This window comes from Centruroides sculpturatus, unplaced genomic scaffold (assembly GCF_000671375.1).
Source record: "Centruroides sculpturatus isolate CEXI.00-Female unplaced genomic scaffold, Cexi_2.0 scaffold2033, whole genome shotgun sequence".
NCBI lineage: Eukaryota > Metazoa > Arthropoda > Arachnida > Scorpiones > Buthidae > Centruroides > Centruroides sculpturatus.
Window position 1 is genome coordinate 14,185 of NW_019386347.1, and position 18,500 is coordinate 32,684.

At 33.5% G+C, this 18,500-nt stretch overlaps 1 protein-coding gene across 1 annotated transcript in view; it reads left to right on the plus strand.

Moving 5' to 3' along the window:
* Positions 1 to 8,699, plus strand: part of LOC111614640 (protocadherin-23-like) — a 22,011-nt gene extending 13,312 nt beyond the window's left edge. Inside the window, exon 3 of the mRNA XM_023356006.1 lies at positions 8,292 to 8,699. Within this exon, the coding sequence (XP_023211774.1) occupies positions 8,292 to 8,525 (234 nt within the window). The 3' untranslated portion in view covers positions 8,526 to 8,699. The remainder of the gene's footprint in view (positions 1 to 8,291) is intronic.
* Positions 8,700 to 18,500: the final 9,801 nt, after the last annotated feature.

Genomic DNA, 18,500 nt, shown 5'->3' on the forward strand with positions numbered 1-18,500 from the left:
TAAGTTAATATATAATTATATATACAGTACCTAATTTATATATAATTATTATATAATTATATGTACAGTACCTAATTTATATATAATACTAAACAGACGATAGCAAACTCAATTTAGCCGCTCCGTAGCGTGGCGCAGGGTCGGAGGTAAGTAGTTCGGCTGCTCATCCACTATTGGTCCAGACTCTATCAATCTTGTCGCGAAACGACGTTATAGAAGGTACGTTATACGAAAGTTTCTACAATTTTTTCGCTACGTTATAGGAATTGTCGTTATAGGAACGTATGTTATAGGGGGGTCGACTGTACAGCAAAAATGTATAAATAGAGGAAACTTTTGAAAGTTGTAGCATAAGAATACCAGAATCTTATTCGACTGTGTGATTAACATATGAATAAAGTGCACATTTCACAGACTACGACTATAATATAGGAAGTTTTGGATGAAGCAATCTTGTCTTGGTAATAAATCAGGAAAACAAGCGTGTTCAGAGTATAAAGCTTGAGCTTTACTTTGTGCTTCAAACTTCCTTCACTGATATTGCTTAAATATGTTCTAACATTCAGCCAAATTTATGTAGGTGCAATCAGTTTAAGACAAAAAAGATTAATTTTCTGGTTGGCAATTCTGACATTGGAATCGATTAATAGAAGAATTGTTGATCAGTTTCGGTAATCCAGTTTTGTAAAAAGAGTAATTACAAATTCAAATGCACATTATTGGTCTCCTTTTGTATGAAATGAAGCACCTAATAAATTTCTAACATTTGATGTAAATAAACATCTATTCCTAGATTGTTTGTGTTGTTCATACTGTTAGTATTTTGTTAATGAAGTTGGATATACTGAGCCAGCAAGGATATAAATGGGAGATGGACAAAACTTCTATATGTCTTTATTCTACGAAGAACTACAGACACACTAGACATTAAAAAAATAGCAAGAATTCAAAGGGTCATAGGTAACGAGAAAAAATAAACACTGTAATCGTACATCACATTCTATCTTTCAGGAGATAAACTTTTGGCTTGTGACAGCCACATACCTAACACATATTGCACATACAGAGACAAAACTACAGCTTTAATTGATTCATTTGAAATGCAGAATTTGAAAAACATGCATATGAGTTTTTTGAATTGTCAAACCTGGGTCACTGTACTAAATCTTTACTTGTTCTCTGCTTTATAGAAGCTTGAAATTTGCTTTTACTCTTTAGGCCTCCAGGATCTGTTTATTTTTTATATTGAAGATTTTTGATTTTTGTGTTTGTCTATGGTTGTACTGAAATTTTAGACTGCATCTATTTATACCAAATGTGTCAAGGCTATTTATCTTTGTTAATATTAATTTGTGGACATTAGTAACTCTGAAGATTGGCATAGATAGTTTATTTCCTGAATTCAAAGTCCATTTACTGTGTGGTAAGCAAGAATACAATGTCCCATTCTTTGTTTAACTTTACAAGTCTGCACATTCATTTCCTATAGCTAATTTTAATGGACAATTTATATATACAAGTTTCTTTTATCAACTTTGAATAATTTTTAATACATGAATCAATGTTAAAATTAACAAGAATTTTAAGAAAATTTTAAAAATTTGGAAATTTTAGAAAATTTCTTGTACTTTCAAAAGTAGCTAACAATTTTCCTAGCCTTGACTCAGAGTTTGTATTCAAAATGCATATTGAAGGATCACATGCAATCCCCAAGAGGTTTTTTTTTCATGTTTATGGCTATCACTGCCATCAGAAGAATTTTTTCTTTCCACTTTTTCAGATATAAACTGGTAAAAGTTTCAAAAAACTGAATTTTTACCAAAGTATGAAAACTGCTTAAAAATAGGCTCATTGATTGCTTATGGGACCCTCTCCACATAATTCTTGGATAGTAAAGAATTCTCTACCTTCAGTTCTATTCAACATTGTAGAACAGTTGTTTTTCAATTATTTAATGTTGTTCTGATATTATAAACATATGAAATGTGCCTATGTAACGCTTTTGTAACCAAAGTTTTATCAAGCAACATTGTGGTTAAATCATTAACACTTTTATGATGTAATTACACAATTTTGAAATAAATTCTTCATTCACATAGTTGTTCCAATACTGTTTTTCTTGTTTTTTCTAGAGCTTTATTATTATTACAAAAATAATGGCTATTATTTATTAGATTCATGTGACACTGTTTTCTAAGCTTTTAAGATTCTAAGATCACTGCTGATGTTTTTCCATAATATGTCATGTTTCTGCAGACATGCATATGTCAAATGCATGTTCTTGCTAGGGAAGTTAATACAGATTAATTTTTACCACTTTGGTTTATATTGGGCAAATTTTAACAAATTTTATTGTCATTTTTTTACAGAAGCTAGATGTTTTTATTTATTATTTGTCAGCCAATTTTTATATTTAATTATGGCATTATCAGTTCCCAATTTTTAACACTTTTGTAATTTTACAAATTTGACTTTCTCCACTTACCTTTATAGGATTATCTTCACTAGAACCTCCTTGAGGTTTTCCTTATCCCATTCATGCAAATATTGTTCAATTTTTTCCTTGTGTTTCAGTGTTTATTTCTGCCTGTAAATCTTGGTTGCTTTTTGATTGTTCAGATGACACTTTTTGCATTTCAACTTATTTCTTAAATATTTTAGTGTTTTGTGTGGAATTTTTACAAACTCATAAGATTTCACTCTTATCAGTGTCAGACGGTGAAAGCCAGAAAATTAATGCATGGTTAACAAATTTAAATGGAACATTCAATCACATATAATTTAAACATATAAATTTAAAATACAGAATACAAAAAACATAAAATAAGTAAAACATAAATAAGTAACAAACTAAATAGCTATATAATAATACTAATGATTTATTTCTCTTTTATCAAATACAAAACTTGTTCTTCTTCCTCAAAGACCATTATTCTAGAAATGTGAGATTCTAAAATTGAGTCGAAATTACAACTAATTGTAAAATTCCTTAGACAGGAAATTTCAGTTGTCAAATCAGACCAAAAGATCAGTGTTAGTGATATAAAACAGAGACAGGAGGGAAAACTACATATTTATATTAAAATAAACGTGACACGAAGATGAACAATGTAAGGGAATGTCAACCAAGAAAGAAAGAACTTTGTCAAGATGCTGGTATACAAGCTAATGAGTTTAGATGATCAAGAAAAGGGGAGGTTAATAACCAAAAGGACATCTAGTAAATCGTTTAAGTTCTAAAATGACAATAAAAGACAATAAAGGATTAAAATATGAGGGCAGGTTTCAAAGTTTTATCAACACTTCTTGGTCCAAGTCAACAAAGGGTGCCAAGGGAATTCCTCCAGTGCGTACCTTTCTCGTGACCCAAATCGATCTTGGCTGTTGTCTGGAGACAGGAGAATGACCAATCAGGGAGAGGGAAAAGGGGACAGGACTAATCAAAAGGCGAGATTTCAGGGGAAATCCTATAAAAATCCTGAATCTCAAGATTGGGAGGCAGTTCTTTTCAAAATATCTACTGCAATAGATCCTACCGAAGAACTTGAAATTTGCCTGACCACCTCTCCTAACTCATCTCTGCTCCAGGGCCAGCCACATCACCAATACACACATTCACATTGTCTTCAACAGATGAGTGCATCCAATCTTCGACAGGAACTGTTATTTTAGTATTATGTAAGTTGTTTTTCATTTAAATAAATGGTTTACTGTTAGACATATGTCATCTTTGTCTTTTCCACCACCACCCACATATGAATGGACCCTAGACCATCACTGATGCAGAATTAATTGATTCCCCCTAAAAGTTGGCAACTTACAGAAAGTTTGAAGTAAACACATGTATATTCACCACCTGGCATTGAAAAAGGGCAAACCTGTAAACAAGAAAAATATGATCATGAGCTTGATGCTTATAAGTACAGTAAAACCTGTCTACGGAGACCACCCACGGTTCCTTCAAAAAGTGGTCTTTTAGACAGGTGGTCGTCCAATACAGGTGGTGCTGTAATACCGTATTTCTGTGCGTATTTTGCACACTTTTTAGCCATTTCTACTGAGCAAAACTCGAGGTGAGCAAAAATAAGCGAATTTTTTCAACGATAGGGCTATATTCATACTGTATTTTATTCTTATCGGATAACCCGATTTACAGGAGTCGTCATGATATTATAAAACAGATTTAACACTAATATTTTAAAGATTAATACAATAGTCACATTTTCTCAATTATAATGCACACTTTCTTTTTTCTGACTTAATTAATTCGACTCGGTTATTTTCGTTCGCTCCTCAGTTACCTGTATTACGTCATCAATATACAAGTGCGTCCTATCTTTCCATCACTTTGCTTTTGGTTTTCGTTATTTTAACTTTAAAAATACTGTATTTTTTAAATATTTAATATTTTCTTAATTAATTAAGTACAATAAGAAAAATTATTAATTAATAATAAAATGATTTTATTATTTTTTCTCATTATATGATTTCATTACATTCCGCGATTGTCATTGCGGACAGTAGCGTAGGGGGCGGCACTTTTTAGGGGGCGGCAAAATTTGACAATAAATAATAATAATATTTTGTAAGGATTTGAACCATTTTATTTCATATTTTCGTCCACCTACGATTCGGACCGATTGAAATGAGCACGGAATAGTGGGGATAGTGTTACCATCCGACTCGCCGTCTGGGGATATCGTGAGCAACCTGTCGACCTTTTTTATTTTTATTTTTTTGCTTGTACGATACATTCGTATCCATATACACCTCCAACATCCAATAGGGCTAAGTCATCTAGATTACTTACGTTACTCCTACCCAAGTCTCCCTAGTCGCTAACTGTAACTGATTTAGAACCAGCATGCATTGCAAATTATTCTTCATTGCAAAATGATATACGCATGCGTCAGGAACTTCTGTTCGAACAAACCTCACCTGCCGTCAGGATCGACGATTTTAAAAAGGTGGCAACACTAGCACGGAATTTTTCATTACTTATTCTGTGACGAAACTGAATTTTAGTCTTTTAAATTGAGATACCTAAATAAGGGGGCGGCGAAATTTTCCTCCGCCCCNTACAATAGTTTAGACCAGATACATTCGCGAAAGTGGTCGCTTATTACAGGTGTTGTATGTTGTTTCGGACCAAAAATCGATGCCCGCGGTCGCGTTACACAGGTGGTCGTTTAATATAGGTAACTTATACGAAGACTCTATGGATAAACTATTCCGTGCCAGAAATTTTTGCCCGTTTTGGCAGGTGCCCGTCGAATGCAGGTGGTCGCCTAAGCAGTTTTCACTGTAGTATTTTTTTGGGAATTTAAGAAATTTTTAGAAGTGTTGAACATGAGATTGTGTTATTAATCAATCACATGGCTTCTTTTCCACTTTTATTTAGTTTCAACTAAATAATCATTCAGCCATCCAGCCGTCTACATTATTACCAGTGATATAATACTTACAACAAAAACACTTAATGCTTATTTTTTATTTATGAAATATATATATATATATATATATATATACTTGAATTAAAATACTTCATTACTTTTCAAAGTAATCCCCACAATATTTGTCACATGTGCTAGTATTTTATTGGTTAGTGCTTGGATTTCACGAGAAAAAAAAAACATTTTAGGCTGTCTCAGCACAGCCATTTGTTCATCAATTTTCACCTCATCCTCTCTGCTTAAATTTTTGCCACTGAGAATCTTCTTAAGTGGTTCAAAGATATGATGATCTTGTGGTATGAGATGAGGTGGATGGGGATTGTGGAAAACACTTTATATGCTGATCTGAAATTTTTTGTTCTCATAGAGATGTTTATGGCCATGTATTTTCATGTTGTAACAGTATTCAGAACTGAACAAACAATGATATTTGGACCTAACTGCATATTTCAAATGATTCTGAAACAAGTCATAATATGCTGTACTGTTTGCTGATAATCCTCTGGGTATACAGTATAGTGTTCCATAATTGAACCTTTATGCGCCCAAGAAAATGATTATTACCTTGCTAGCCGAAGGAGTTGTGCAAAATTGTTTTTTTCAGTGATATGGAATATCTATATCCCTTGCTTGTTCACTTAGTCTCTGGCTGAAAGTAATGAACCCATCATTCGTCGCCAGTAATTTCACTACTGAAAAACTAAAGAACTGCATGCTGCTCTTCTTTGGAGCATATCTATAAGGGTGTCATCATCTTTATTTAGGTCTACTGATGTTGTAATCTATGTGATGCATGGCATACTTGCACACACTGAATCTTCGTAGGTTAATGACACTATCTCAAAATTATAGTCACTCCAATGAGATTAACATTTTATGTGATTATATTAAGGTTACTTTTTGACTCATCCTCATATAATAATAAAACAAAACTATGTGTTGTGACGTTTTGTTTTTGTATTTTTAGCTATCCATCAACCAAAGCCGAATATTATTGGGCTAGAAATGGCTATAACACTAATAATTTAATAGAGAATTTGGCATTAGAGTTAGGCATTAGGTGCCATCTCTTGATAAATTTAATAATTATAAATTAATTAAATAATTTAAATAATAATTTAGAATTACTGGAAGAAAAGAATCGGCTCGAAGTGGGCTCGAACCCGCAACTCTTGCTTACCTGCAGATACATTGCCAATTATGCTACCCGGACCTTCGGTCCGATCTCCTCTTCCAGCTTTTAGTTTTATTCTCTCTGTTTTTAGAGATGGTTTTATAATAAATGTACAAAAAATTACCTTTTGTCCTTTTGTATTAAAAGTTACAGATTAAAAAAGTAATTAATGCAAAGACTGAATATAACTACAATGCCTGATCCTGTTCATTATGTTTTAAACATTGAATGAATATGATGTAGTATTTGGATAAATTGTATTTATCTTTAATTTGATTGACAAAATAGAATGAGGAATTTGTGATTCAACCAAGCAGTTTCATTCCCTGAACACTGGAAGTTCAGTTGTGGGTTCATGCCTTGCCAGAACAGGCTGGCAACGTGGAGTTTTTCAGCTTTTCTGCATCTGTAACGCCTGAATAGCGGCCAGTTACACTTAAAAATACCTCCCTGAAGGCATGCTTCTAGGCAGATCACCTAGTGTTGTATTGCCATAACTTAACAAACAAAGAATTTATGATTCAAACATCAAAGAAAATTGCAATGAAAATAAATTTTGACATGACGTTTTTTTTAATTTTATTCTTTTTTTATATCATAAAAGATACAATTTTTATTCTCTGATGAGCCTTAAGAAAACTTTATTCATGTTCACCATGTTGCCAAGTATTAAATAATTGAATCTGAAGAATCACTCAGCGTTGATTAAATTTAATGATCTCAAAAATTAATCCAAATACTGGACATGCAAGCATTCGTGCTTACTAACTATGATATACAATTTCTCTGGGACCGGTCGTAACAATAAAACTGACAGGTTCCCAATTGCCAACAAACAATGGAGCTTACTCTAACTTATGTTTAACTTAACTAAATTACACTAATATTGGGCCCAAAATTTTGGGGGAAGGTAAAAGAATCATATAAATATTTAGGAATTATAGGAAATGAAAGGTTCAAAGGGGTGACCGCAAGAAATAAATAAAACCTTGGATCCATTCCTTAGTAATCGTCTTCTTCCTGCACTCATCCTCGTGTATTGTCCATCCTGCTCTCCTCTCTTCCTGAAAAAGCATCCATTCTCTTTTGTTCAAATCTCCCTCCTTTCTCTGCCAATAACCCCTTGACCAATATGGTGTCACCCCTTTTCTGCTATAATAGAACAGACCAGTACGAGTTAACCAATTACGGAGTGGTTAGGGGAATAAAGGCCAGAAGTATAGTTTTACCACAGGAAGTTGGTATAAGAAAAATAAATAACAAGGCTTAATTGAGCCACAACTATGAGTTGCCCTGGCACATAATAGGATGGTTGGACTGTGAAGGATGAAACTGTGTGTATCTGCGTCTTACTAAAATGTCTATGTTAAAAATTAAAATACAAATAATTATACGTATTGCATATGAAATTTGGGTTTTAAACTAAATTTTACTTTACCAACACTTCTCTGCTTTCTCAGAGATTAAAAAGAAATCTTTCTCTTAAATCCTAATACGTTTGGATCTTCCATTCTATTTCAAGAGTACCAAAACTGCCGCAAGAAAGCTAATACATATTAAACAAGAAAGTGACACATACATATTAAAATCATCAGATAAATTCTTTTTTGGTTTATTTAAGAAGTAAGAAAGGAAATTTATATTTCATTTTGTTTTTATTACAGATAATGGAAAATCGCTGTACTAGTGATAAGTGTGTTTATGGGCAGTGCATAGACCACATTGTGTTAGACAGAACCTCTGCTTACAGTGTAACTACAGATGTATTAAGTTATGTTTCTCCACACCATTACAGGAAGTTGGAATGCCAGTGTGATCCAGGATACGGAGGTAAATACAACAAAATTCTTTTAATTTATGGTTATGTTTTGCAAATTATTTTGCAAGATGCCAGATAGATTATAGAAATCAAACTCTTTCTTACTTTTACATTTTAGTCATCATTGTCTTTGTTTGTTTTTCCATTACCTTTGAATTCTTTCTGTATTTTTACCAGTTTGTCTATATATAGTAGACCCCCTATAACAGGGGTGGCCAACAGTTTTTGCCCCCGGGCCGAATTGGAAAGAAATCTTTTTTTATGGGCCAAACTAGAGGCTGCCTTAGGAAGATTTTGAGGTGGTGCGAGATTTCATTGTGGTGTCACCCTGTAGAGACTAAATTGCACATAGAGATTACAGATACATTTTCACATTATCATGCTTTATTAACATTCTACGCTGTACTTAAGAGATTTGTAATGGAGGGTTAACTCTAAACGCACAGTGAGTTGATTTTTTTTAGGCGTCAGAATTTTTCATCGAGCTATTTGAACTTGAGTAACTAATATTCAAAGATTAATCGCAGGCCGCATAAATTCATTAGATGGGCTGGATCTGGCCCGCAGGTTGTATGTTGGCCATGCCTGCCCTATAACATGGTAGATACATTCTGTGTTATATGAATTCCATGTTGTATGAGTCACTTAAATTTCACAAGTACATGATCCATTCACAGCCTGGCACTTGTGCAGTTTAGGGGATACGGCTGTTTGAAAGGTTTTCTTCCATAAAATTAATCAATTCTAGGCTAATTTGACTTGAACATTTCCAAAACACGTATAATTTTTTGGGAATAATCCATATAAAATATGCTATAAACAAAAAATTGTAGGAATACTTACTGAGTGTGAGCACCATTTGAAGATGTCATTGCTTAAGCTTGTTTTTGTCGTGGAGCGGCTCATTGGACAGCAGATGCATGTTTCCTAATAAGTGATTCTTTCTGCGAAAAATTTGTCAAACTTTGGAGACACTATTAATAGAAATATAATTTTTATGGCCGTTGAATAATAAATGTTTTTTAGTAGGTCCGCTGCTCGTTTAAACTCAGCGGTTTGTGCAATGTCCACTATTGGTCCAGATTCGACCAATCCTATTGAGACACAAGTCGGCCATGACAATCTGTATCATTCTTTTACCGTGTTAGGCCAGGAACACACGTGTGTAAAATTGTGTGGCAGAAAACTGAATCAGAAATCAGCTTTCAGTTCAGTTTCTGTTTTATGCTTTTATGCCAGAACACACGTAAAAATTCTGGCCAAATAGGAAATGCCACTGCTGCTAACAGCACTACATTTTATTAATTTTTTTCTCTCATATATCTATCTCTTTGTACCTTCCATTTTTTCTCTGCTTCCTCTGCTATAATATAGAAAATTTAAATTAATAGAATTGTATTCCAAATTCAAATAAAGAACATGTGATCTAAATACTAGGCCTATATATCAATTCTACTAGACCTACCTGTTATTTGAAATTTAGCACCTATAGCCATCCATAAACGTTTAAATACAGTGTCTTTATACATGACATGGATGTGGTCGAACGGATTCAATAAACTCCTCTATTTCATTTATTTTTCGTTTTTTTGAGATTGCCACAATTGTAGGGTGCATTTGCTCCCATTGCTCATTGCTGCCATTGTTAGAATAAAAACCATGTGTCTACTTTGATGTCACAAAATAAGACTTCTTTTTATTGGAGGAATTTTGGTGTAAAAATTTTACTGCGCTCTACTTTCTTTTCAGTTACATTTCAGCCAAAATTTCAGAAAAAATTGTATGCTTTCTGTTTTATGCTAGATTTTACGCCGAATTTTAGGCATGTGTGTTCCTGGCTTTAGGTCTGTGGCTGAAAATTATCATAAATCATATTGTCCCAAGGATTATTTACATATTTAAATAACAATGATCAAACAAATATTTTTGGGTCAGTTTAAATTTGTCCATTATTAAATTCCAGCCAGAGACAGATGGTTAGCAACTTGAAGATAAAATACAGTTTTCTTTTTTAAAAATGACCAACAATATGACAATAAAAACACATACTTTATACACTTGATACTTTTCTTGTAGAATCCGACGCCAACAACACATATTACTAAAAGTTTTCCCAGTCAAAAGTTATCAATCAGGTCACTGTTGTATTTAATTAAACACCATTCTGAAGATTCCTGGTGGAAATGCAGAAATTCAACAATACTTGCATAATCACATAAATCGTACTGTTTCAAGGATTATTTACATATTTAAATAATATCAAATTGACTCAAAATTGTTTATTTGGTCATTATTATTTAATTATATTCTTATACTAGCAACGTGTGCTCGGCATTGCTCGGGTTTTTAAAGGTAAGTGGAATTGAGAGAGGTGATAAAAATAATTGTCTTAGTAACTAAGTGTGCATTTATTGACCTGAATATTTATAATAATGAAACTTTAAGAAACAAAAAATTAATTGGGCTTTAGTTAAAAGGAGGTGGATTTTCGGGTAGTTGAGGATGGGGACTCCACATTTTTTTTCTACGAAGTCGAAGAATATAATGTTAAATTTTGTATGGATATGTTTAATGGTGTAGGATCCTTTGCATAACAAACATACAGTGGAACCCCAGTTAACAAACTTAATCCGTTCCGCGACTCTGTTCATTAACTGAATTGTTCGTTAACTGAAGCAATTTTTCCCATAGAAATTAATGCAAATACAATTAATTTGTTCTAGTCTCCAAAATTTTTTGTGATTTTATTTGTAATATACAGTAATTTTCTTTGATGAAAATGTAGGAAAACGTAGTATCTATCATTACAGCAACAAAGATGTAAACTTTGTTTAATAAAATAGCACTGTACATAGCTTCGTTTTTTGTAGTTGGTGGCAGAAAAGTGGAGATATATGAACTTTAATGTTTAGAAGGGGAATCCCCTCCAAAAAATAATGGGTAGCACTTCATCAGAAGATTCTTCGAGTCAAAGTCTCTTTCAGTAAAAAGAGTATTAACCACCAGTGGCTAAGGGGTCTTCGTACTTTGAACATGGGGAGTTCATTTGTGGGTTTGCACCTTGCTCAGACAGGCTTGCCACATGGAGTTTTCCGAGATTTCTCCACATCTGTAATGCCTAAATAGGGGCCAGTTTCCCTTAAAAAAACCTCCCAGAAGGCATTCCCCTAGGCCAGGGGTCGGCAACCTGCGGCTCACGAGCCACATGCGGCTCTTTGGATGTGAAGCTGCGGCTCTTTAGTTCCATACGCAAATATTTATTTTATCAAAAAAAAAAAAANATATAAAAACAATAAAAAATTATACTTCAGATGTTAATTTAGTATCAAAAACGTAAAATATTTGAGTAGTCCGAGAAATAGCCGAAGATTGCAGCGCCACAGCACTAGCGAAAACTTAAATTTACCGACTGGAATGCTTTCGGATAACGGACGTTTCGGATAACCAGCTTTCGGATAAACAACGCTCTACTGTATTTATTGTTGGCAAGAAAAAATTTTGTGGCTCTTTAAAAACTTTGAAATTTTGTAAATTGTAATTTTGGCTCTTCCGACTCAAAAGGTTGCTGACCCCTGCCCTAGGCAGATCGCCCAAGTGTTGTGTTGCCATAACTTAACAAATTCTTTCCGTAAGGAACAAGAAATTGATCTAAAGTTGATTGTCTTACTCTTTTAATCAAAATTTTTCTCAAATGCAATAGCCATTGTCGTTTATATTGCATTGTCATTTTCTATTGCTACTATGACTTTTTCTTTCTTGGATGCCATATTGATTAAATATATAAATCACAAAACTGAAAAAAGAAGTATAGCACAAACACTCGGAAAAGCAATGCTTAACTCGCGCATGCCTAACACCAACTAAAATTTGACACAAAATACCGTTACATTCATTATCTGAATTTTGTTCGTTATCTGAGACAAAATTTTTGCAAAATAAAAGTTCGTTAACCGATTTGGTCGTTAACCAGGACGTTCGTTAACTGGGGTTCCACTGTACATAACTACATATTGCACTGTATATGTGAGATAAGCCAGAGGCTATAAGGGGGGTACCCTAGTAACCACTTAATTGGCACAGGTTGTTAAAACCTGACCTCGGTGTTGTCGGATGGCAATAGGAGGGCATAAGCGAGTGGGGAGGTCGATGGGTAAGTTGATAGGTATCCTTGTGCCGAGAAAGACAGGTTGACAGGTTTAACAAATAAACAAAGCATTTATTATATGACTAAATATAAGATACAAGAGGCTACACATAGTTAGATACATATACAGGTTATATACAGTTAAATGCAGTTAGCATACGGATACAAAGTCTAATAATTCCAATGAAGCTACTCTATGATAGCTATGCCTAATTTTGTTGAGAGAGTTTGCAGTCTGCTAATAATTACCTCTAATGTGGGTGAAGAGCAATATGCGGTGATACACAGTTCTATATGGAAGTGTTGGGAGTCAATGTCTTCTACTGGGACTGGATCATGGAGGTCCGGGAGACGGAAAGGTGCTATTACTAAATACAACTTCTGAGTGCAAACTTTCGAGCTTCTGGTGGCTCTTGCTTTTATACAATTGTTGTGGGAAAGGGGTTACGTGATCGTTCGTTGTTGATGATGACGATGCATTCTTGACAGCTAACTGTCAACATTCCCACTGATTTGTTACTACTGGTGACCTTCGATCTGATTCTCGCAAGGAGAGTTTTTTTCTATCAGAGCTTTACAATTAAATTTCTGACAAATGCGTTAAATTCATGGATTTCACATATATATATATAATTTATTCAATATACTGACGCTGTCAAATTTGATGATCATGTTAACTTTCTGATTTAAAACTAACTCTGATGCCCACAGAGCCTGGATATGTGTCATGTCCATTTCATGATGTCCTGCCCACTTGTCCATTTTCTTATATAGCTTAGTGTCTATTTTAGGATATAAATAATACTCATACAAACTTTGTTTCAGATTGGTTAAAGAATAAAGATTTGTTTAAAAGACAAAGGACAATAAATTTATAAAATAACAAAAAATAATTTATTTTTCTTATTTTATGGTAAATGAAAACATCATGTAGTTTACTTTTGAGGAGGCTTAAATTTTAAAGAATTTATTGCAGCTATTAAAAATAAGGAGGTGCTGTTTTGAGGATTTAGTGGTAATATGAAATAATATGCAAAGAATCAATAAGATAAAGCAATTTATATATAAATTACAAAAATACATAATGCTTGCATGCATACACTCTACACATGCATATACTGAATATGTATGAGAGGGGATCCCAAAAAACTGGCATTCTTTTCTGGATGGTGGATTCTTTTTAGCACAAGCATTCCATGCTAGATGAGTGTTCAATGAACCCATCTGCACCACTTTACCAGATGGCATTGTTGTGAGAGGTTACATTTTGCAACAGAACTTTCTATAGACTTTTTCAATGCATATTTCTATCTGTTCCTTTGATGCCAGAGGGATTGTGCATTCAGAATTCATTTCTCCAAGTCAAATAATTAACCAGAGTTTTTATCTGGAAGTTTTGAGAAGGTCGCATCAAGATAGGCAGAAGAAATGTCTCAAAGTTATGAAAAACAGTTTGTCACTCAGCATAGTATTGTCAGAGTGTTGTCATGGTTTTCCACCTTGACAACACTCTGACAATATTATGCTGAGTGTTCAGCAATCTTTGGCCAACAAAAGTATCCTTGCTTTACCCTCCATATTCACCCGATCTTGCACATATGACTTATTTCCTCTCAGATAAAAAAATCCTCACAGGGAAAATATTTTTTGATGTGAAAGAGGTGAAACAAAAAATGGCTGGAAGGAGCACTAAAAATAATCAAAACTGATGTATTCAAAAACTGTTTCAATCAGGGGGAAAGCATTGGTTTGCATCAAATGGAGGGGGAATTGCATTGCGTCAAATGGAGAGTACTTTCAGGCTGACTAAAGCTTGTACATGAAAAATAAATACACTATTTTCTATAAAAATATTTCAGTGCTTTGGGTTTACCATGTATATACTGTAGAACTCTGTTGAGAAGTTTTTCATGATACAATTTTCAAAAACTTCTTAAGCAGAAATGAAAAAAATAATAATAATTTTTATTAAATGATCTATATTTCTTTAACAGTGTTCCACTACATTACAGTGAATTGATCTTATACAGTATTTGTTTATTTAGATATTTGTCTAATGTAACCCATGTCATATGTTTTGCTTTTTAAACAAAAATACATTTTATGATTTCCACAAAAAACCAGAGACCTTAAAGTACTAAAATTCATTGAAGACTAAAAGTATAATGCACATATTGATAGCACTTTCAAAACTCATTGTTAGTTGCAGATAATCATGTAAGAAAATTTAAAATCTGTCCTCAACTTGCGTAAAGTAGTCCAAAGTCATGTGAGAAATGACATATGAAATTTGTGCATTTCCTAGCGTACTTGTTTAGATTTTAATTTTTTGCCACATTTATATATAGCAGAGAGAAAGTATGGCCATTGCCAAGTGCAAAAAATTTGGAGGTTTTTCTGTATGCATGGATGTTTGTGTGTGGGGGCACAGTTTTGTTTGCCTTATTTGAAACTTAATAACTCCAGTGTTTTTTGTTGAAAATTTCTGAAATTTTGTGGGGAGGTTTGTATTAGGGCAGTGGCTGCCAATTTTTTTGACCTCGCAGACCACTAAACTCACAGTTTTGAATCCTGCGGATCACTGCCATAAACTTTTTTTTAAGTGATAGAATAGTGATCATTTAAGTTCCATTTTACTTCATTAATATGAAATACACTTGTTTAATTATAACAAATTAGTGTGAAGTTTGTTGCTGCTTGTTTCAAATAAATTTATGGATTTTTGACTCTTTTCCAAGAAGGATGTCAATCACACTAACAACATTATTTATTGTTGATCGTTTATTGATTAATTGTAATTATTATATATTAAGAACAGTTATTTCGTGTTTGATTTAGATTTGAATAAAATACCCTCAATGAGTGAGTAAAAACAACCAAGCAGTTTGTATTTTTTTTGTAATACTTTGCACAACCTTGAGTTGATCAATGTCCAAATTTCTCCACAAACCACCAAAATTTTCTTGCGGACCATCAGTGGTTCATGAACCACAAGTTGGCTAATACTGTGTTAGGGGATTGATGCTATTAAATTTTGGTGGTTAAAGGTCTAGACCTCTAGAGGGTGGAGAGATAAAGAGGATCGTGTGTCGTATCTCAAGCAGGGTCAGATTATGACGATTTTTCTTGTTATTAGCATTTACAATTTATAATAAAACTCATCCCTACCTTCAAATTAAGTTTTTTGCCATTTTATAATAATTAAAAATATAAAGAGTTTTTTAAAATAAAATATCGTATCAGATGGTGCCACACATGCAATTTTAAATGCTGCCAGGAAAGTTAAGCAACTTGTTGCTGGACTTTTTCCATGTGCAATTAAATGTACAGATTTTTGATGGTCAACAAGGATTTTCATCTACTTATACTAGAAATTTTCTTAAATGAGACCACCATTTTGTAAGAGAAGAATTACACATTGCAATGGGAAAAAATTGAAACTTTTGAAATAAATATTGTAATTCAAGAACTTATTAAACAGGTTATACTGTACTTGTAATTTCATTATCCTGATATTATATTTCTCAATTATTTCAATTTGCATGTAAGAATAAGATCCCCGTTCTATTTTTTCTTACTTAAAGCTAACTAAATTTTCTGTCTTATTCCATTAATTGCTAAAGATGTGGAGATGATTAACTGCACGGAAAGTGATGCGCTCAGATATTTAGCTTCTACTCTGATTAGCTTTCTAGCCATTCACTAATAATAATCAATGCAGTTGGAGCTGCTTCAAACTCTATTTGAGATTTCAAAACTTGTAATTTTTTACGTTTGTCTCTGCACAGTAATGTATTACCCTATGGAGGTGAAAATCGAATGAGAGTTTCTGGCACATATATAATTTGAACAATAATGATTATCTCTTGGTTAAAGTTTAAAAAATAAATTTAACTAAGATATTTATTTATTAGGAGGAAAAATCACACACAGTTTTATCGAAAGAGGACCAGTAATTGATACAAAAATTGGGTTTTGTACGATTTCCATACTGGAAGAATGGAAAGTTTGTTTAATTAGCATGTCCTTTAAATTCTTTGGGATACGATACGATGGAGTGCAAAAAACGAATAAAAGTATTAATTTAGATGCAAAAAGAAGGGTAAAACTGAAAAATGTGAACTTTTTAACTGCTTAATTTTTTAAACATTGAAGTTTAAGGAGAAGTACGAATATAAAACAACTGTGTTGTTCTTATTTTAAAAATATTTTAATTCAGACCATTATAGAAATTAGTTCAATGCAGTGGAAATCATTCAAATTAGTTATATGAACAAACTTAGTACATTGAAAATTAAGAAGTTTATGTGAAATTTTATCCGAGGCCATCATATAAAAAATAAGATAATCTCGTAATGGCTCTATATTATAAACACTATAATTAAAGCATACAAAGTCTGTTCAAAAAGTATCTGACCTTTTTTTTTTCCGCGTAAACCAATGATGCGCGAGAGGCCTCCTTCGGTGGAGTTGTGGAGGGGACAGTCATGCACAGCCCTGAATTTTTTCTTGCCTGCAGGAAGCGTCAGTCGTTGGCAATCGGCCTATGAGTGAGGTCATGTAGTGCGCTCNGATTTTATCTTTTCATGTATTTTCGCCAGCTCTATTAAAATAATCACCTTTTTTCTTTTATTCGTTCCAGAAAAGGAACTGCTTGCTATTTTAATAAGAAAAGTGGCTAAAATTCCGTAAATACTCTGAAGTAGAACGTAAAATGTCGGCAAACTCACGAAAATAGTAAAAAATAAGCTACTGTAATTTTATTGGTTTATTATAGGGTCACGTGTTTCCGAGTTGCAACGTCAATGAACAATGTGTGACCACGAGAAGACTCGCGCTTGTTGCGGTTGCAGTCGCCTGCGCGGCTAGAAATTGCATAGTGTGACCAGGGCTATAGACTTCGGAAAGCTAAATGTTTGTAATGAAAGTCACTTAGTGTGCACAGGCGAAAGTCTGGGACTGTTCGGGCTACCAAGCTGTCTTAAATCTGTGAAATCATAACTGCGACTTATATCGACGTCCTATCTGTCTCTTTTCTCCGTTATCACCAGGGTATGAGTCACATAATTGTAAAATGGGAAATCTACGACGGAAAAGTAATGAATCAAAGTATTGTGAGTGCATATTATGATGTATGCATAGGATGCATATGATGATGTATGCATAGTAAATTAGATCGATAGAGGAAAGAGAAAGGGAAGAGCAAAGACGAGCGCTTAAAAAAAAAGATAGGCAGGGTCAGATCTTCAGATGTGCAACAACTCTTGAACAAATAGGTGTGTATGTGTGCTGATCTTTGTAATTATAAATTGTGAATGCATGTGACTAATTTTATTTTATTTTTTATTTTGTGCATGTTATAAGTTATAAATAAATATAAACAAACAACACTAACTCCATAACATTAAATTTAAATACCAAAACGATTAATTTACTGTGTTTTTATTATTTTTTACTCCTGTTTTAGGTATTCGGCTGAATAGTGATTAAATATTCGGTATTCGGCCGAATAGCTAAAAATAGGCCAAACAGGCCGAGTACCAAATAGTAACTGAATATTCGTTATGTCACTAATACATACCCAATAATATTAAGCAGAAAAAATAAATACAGTTGTCCCTTGATAATCCGACAGGTATGGGACCAAAGGTGTGTCGGATTACCGAAAATAATTACATATTTCGCATTGTTTTGCTAGCAGTAACTTACAATATTCTCTACTCCAACTGTTCGAACAGAACTGCTCACATAAAACACACAAAATGTGTGTCATCGTGTAAAAATTGGATGGGGAGATTCACATCACAACATGCTTCTGTGCAAGCAGACACGTAACGGGGACGGGTACCTTGACGGGAGGTGCGTCGGACTACTGAGCATGTCGGATTAAAAAACGTCGGACTATAGAGG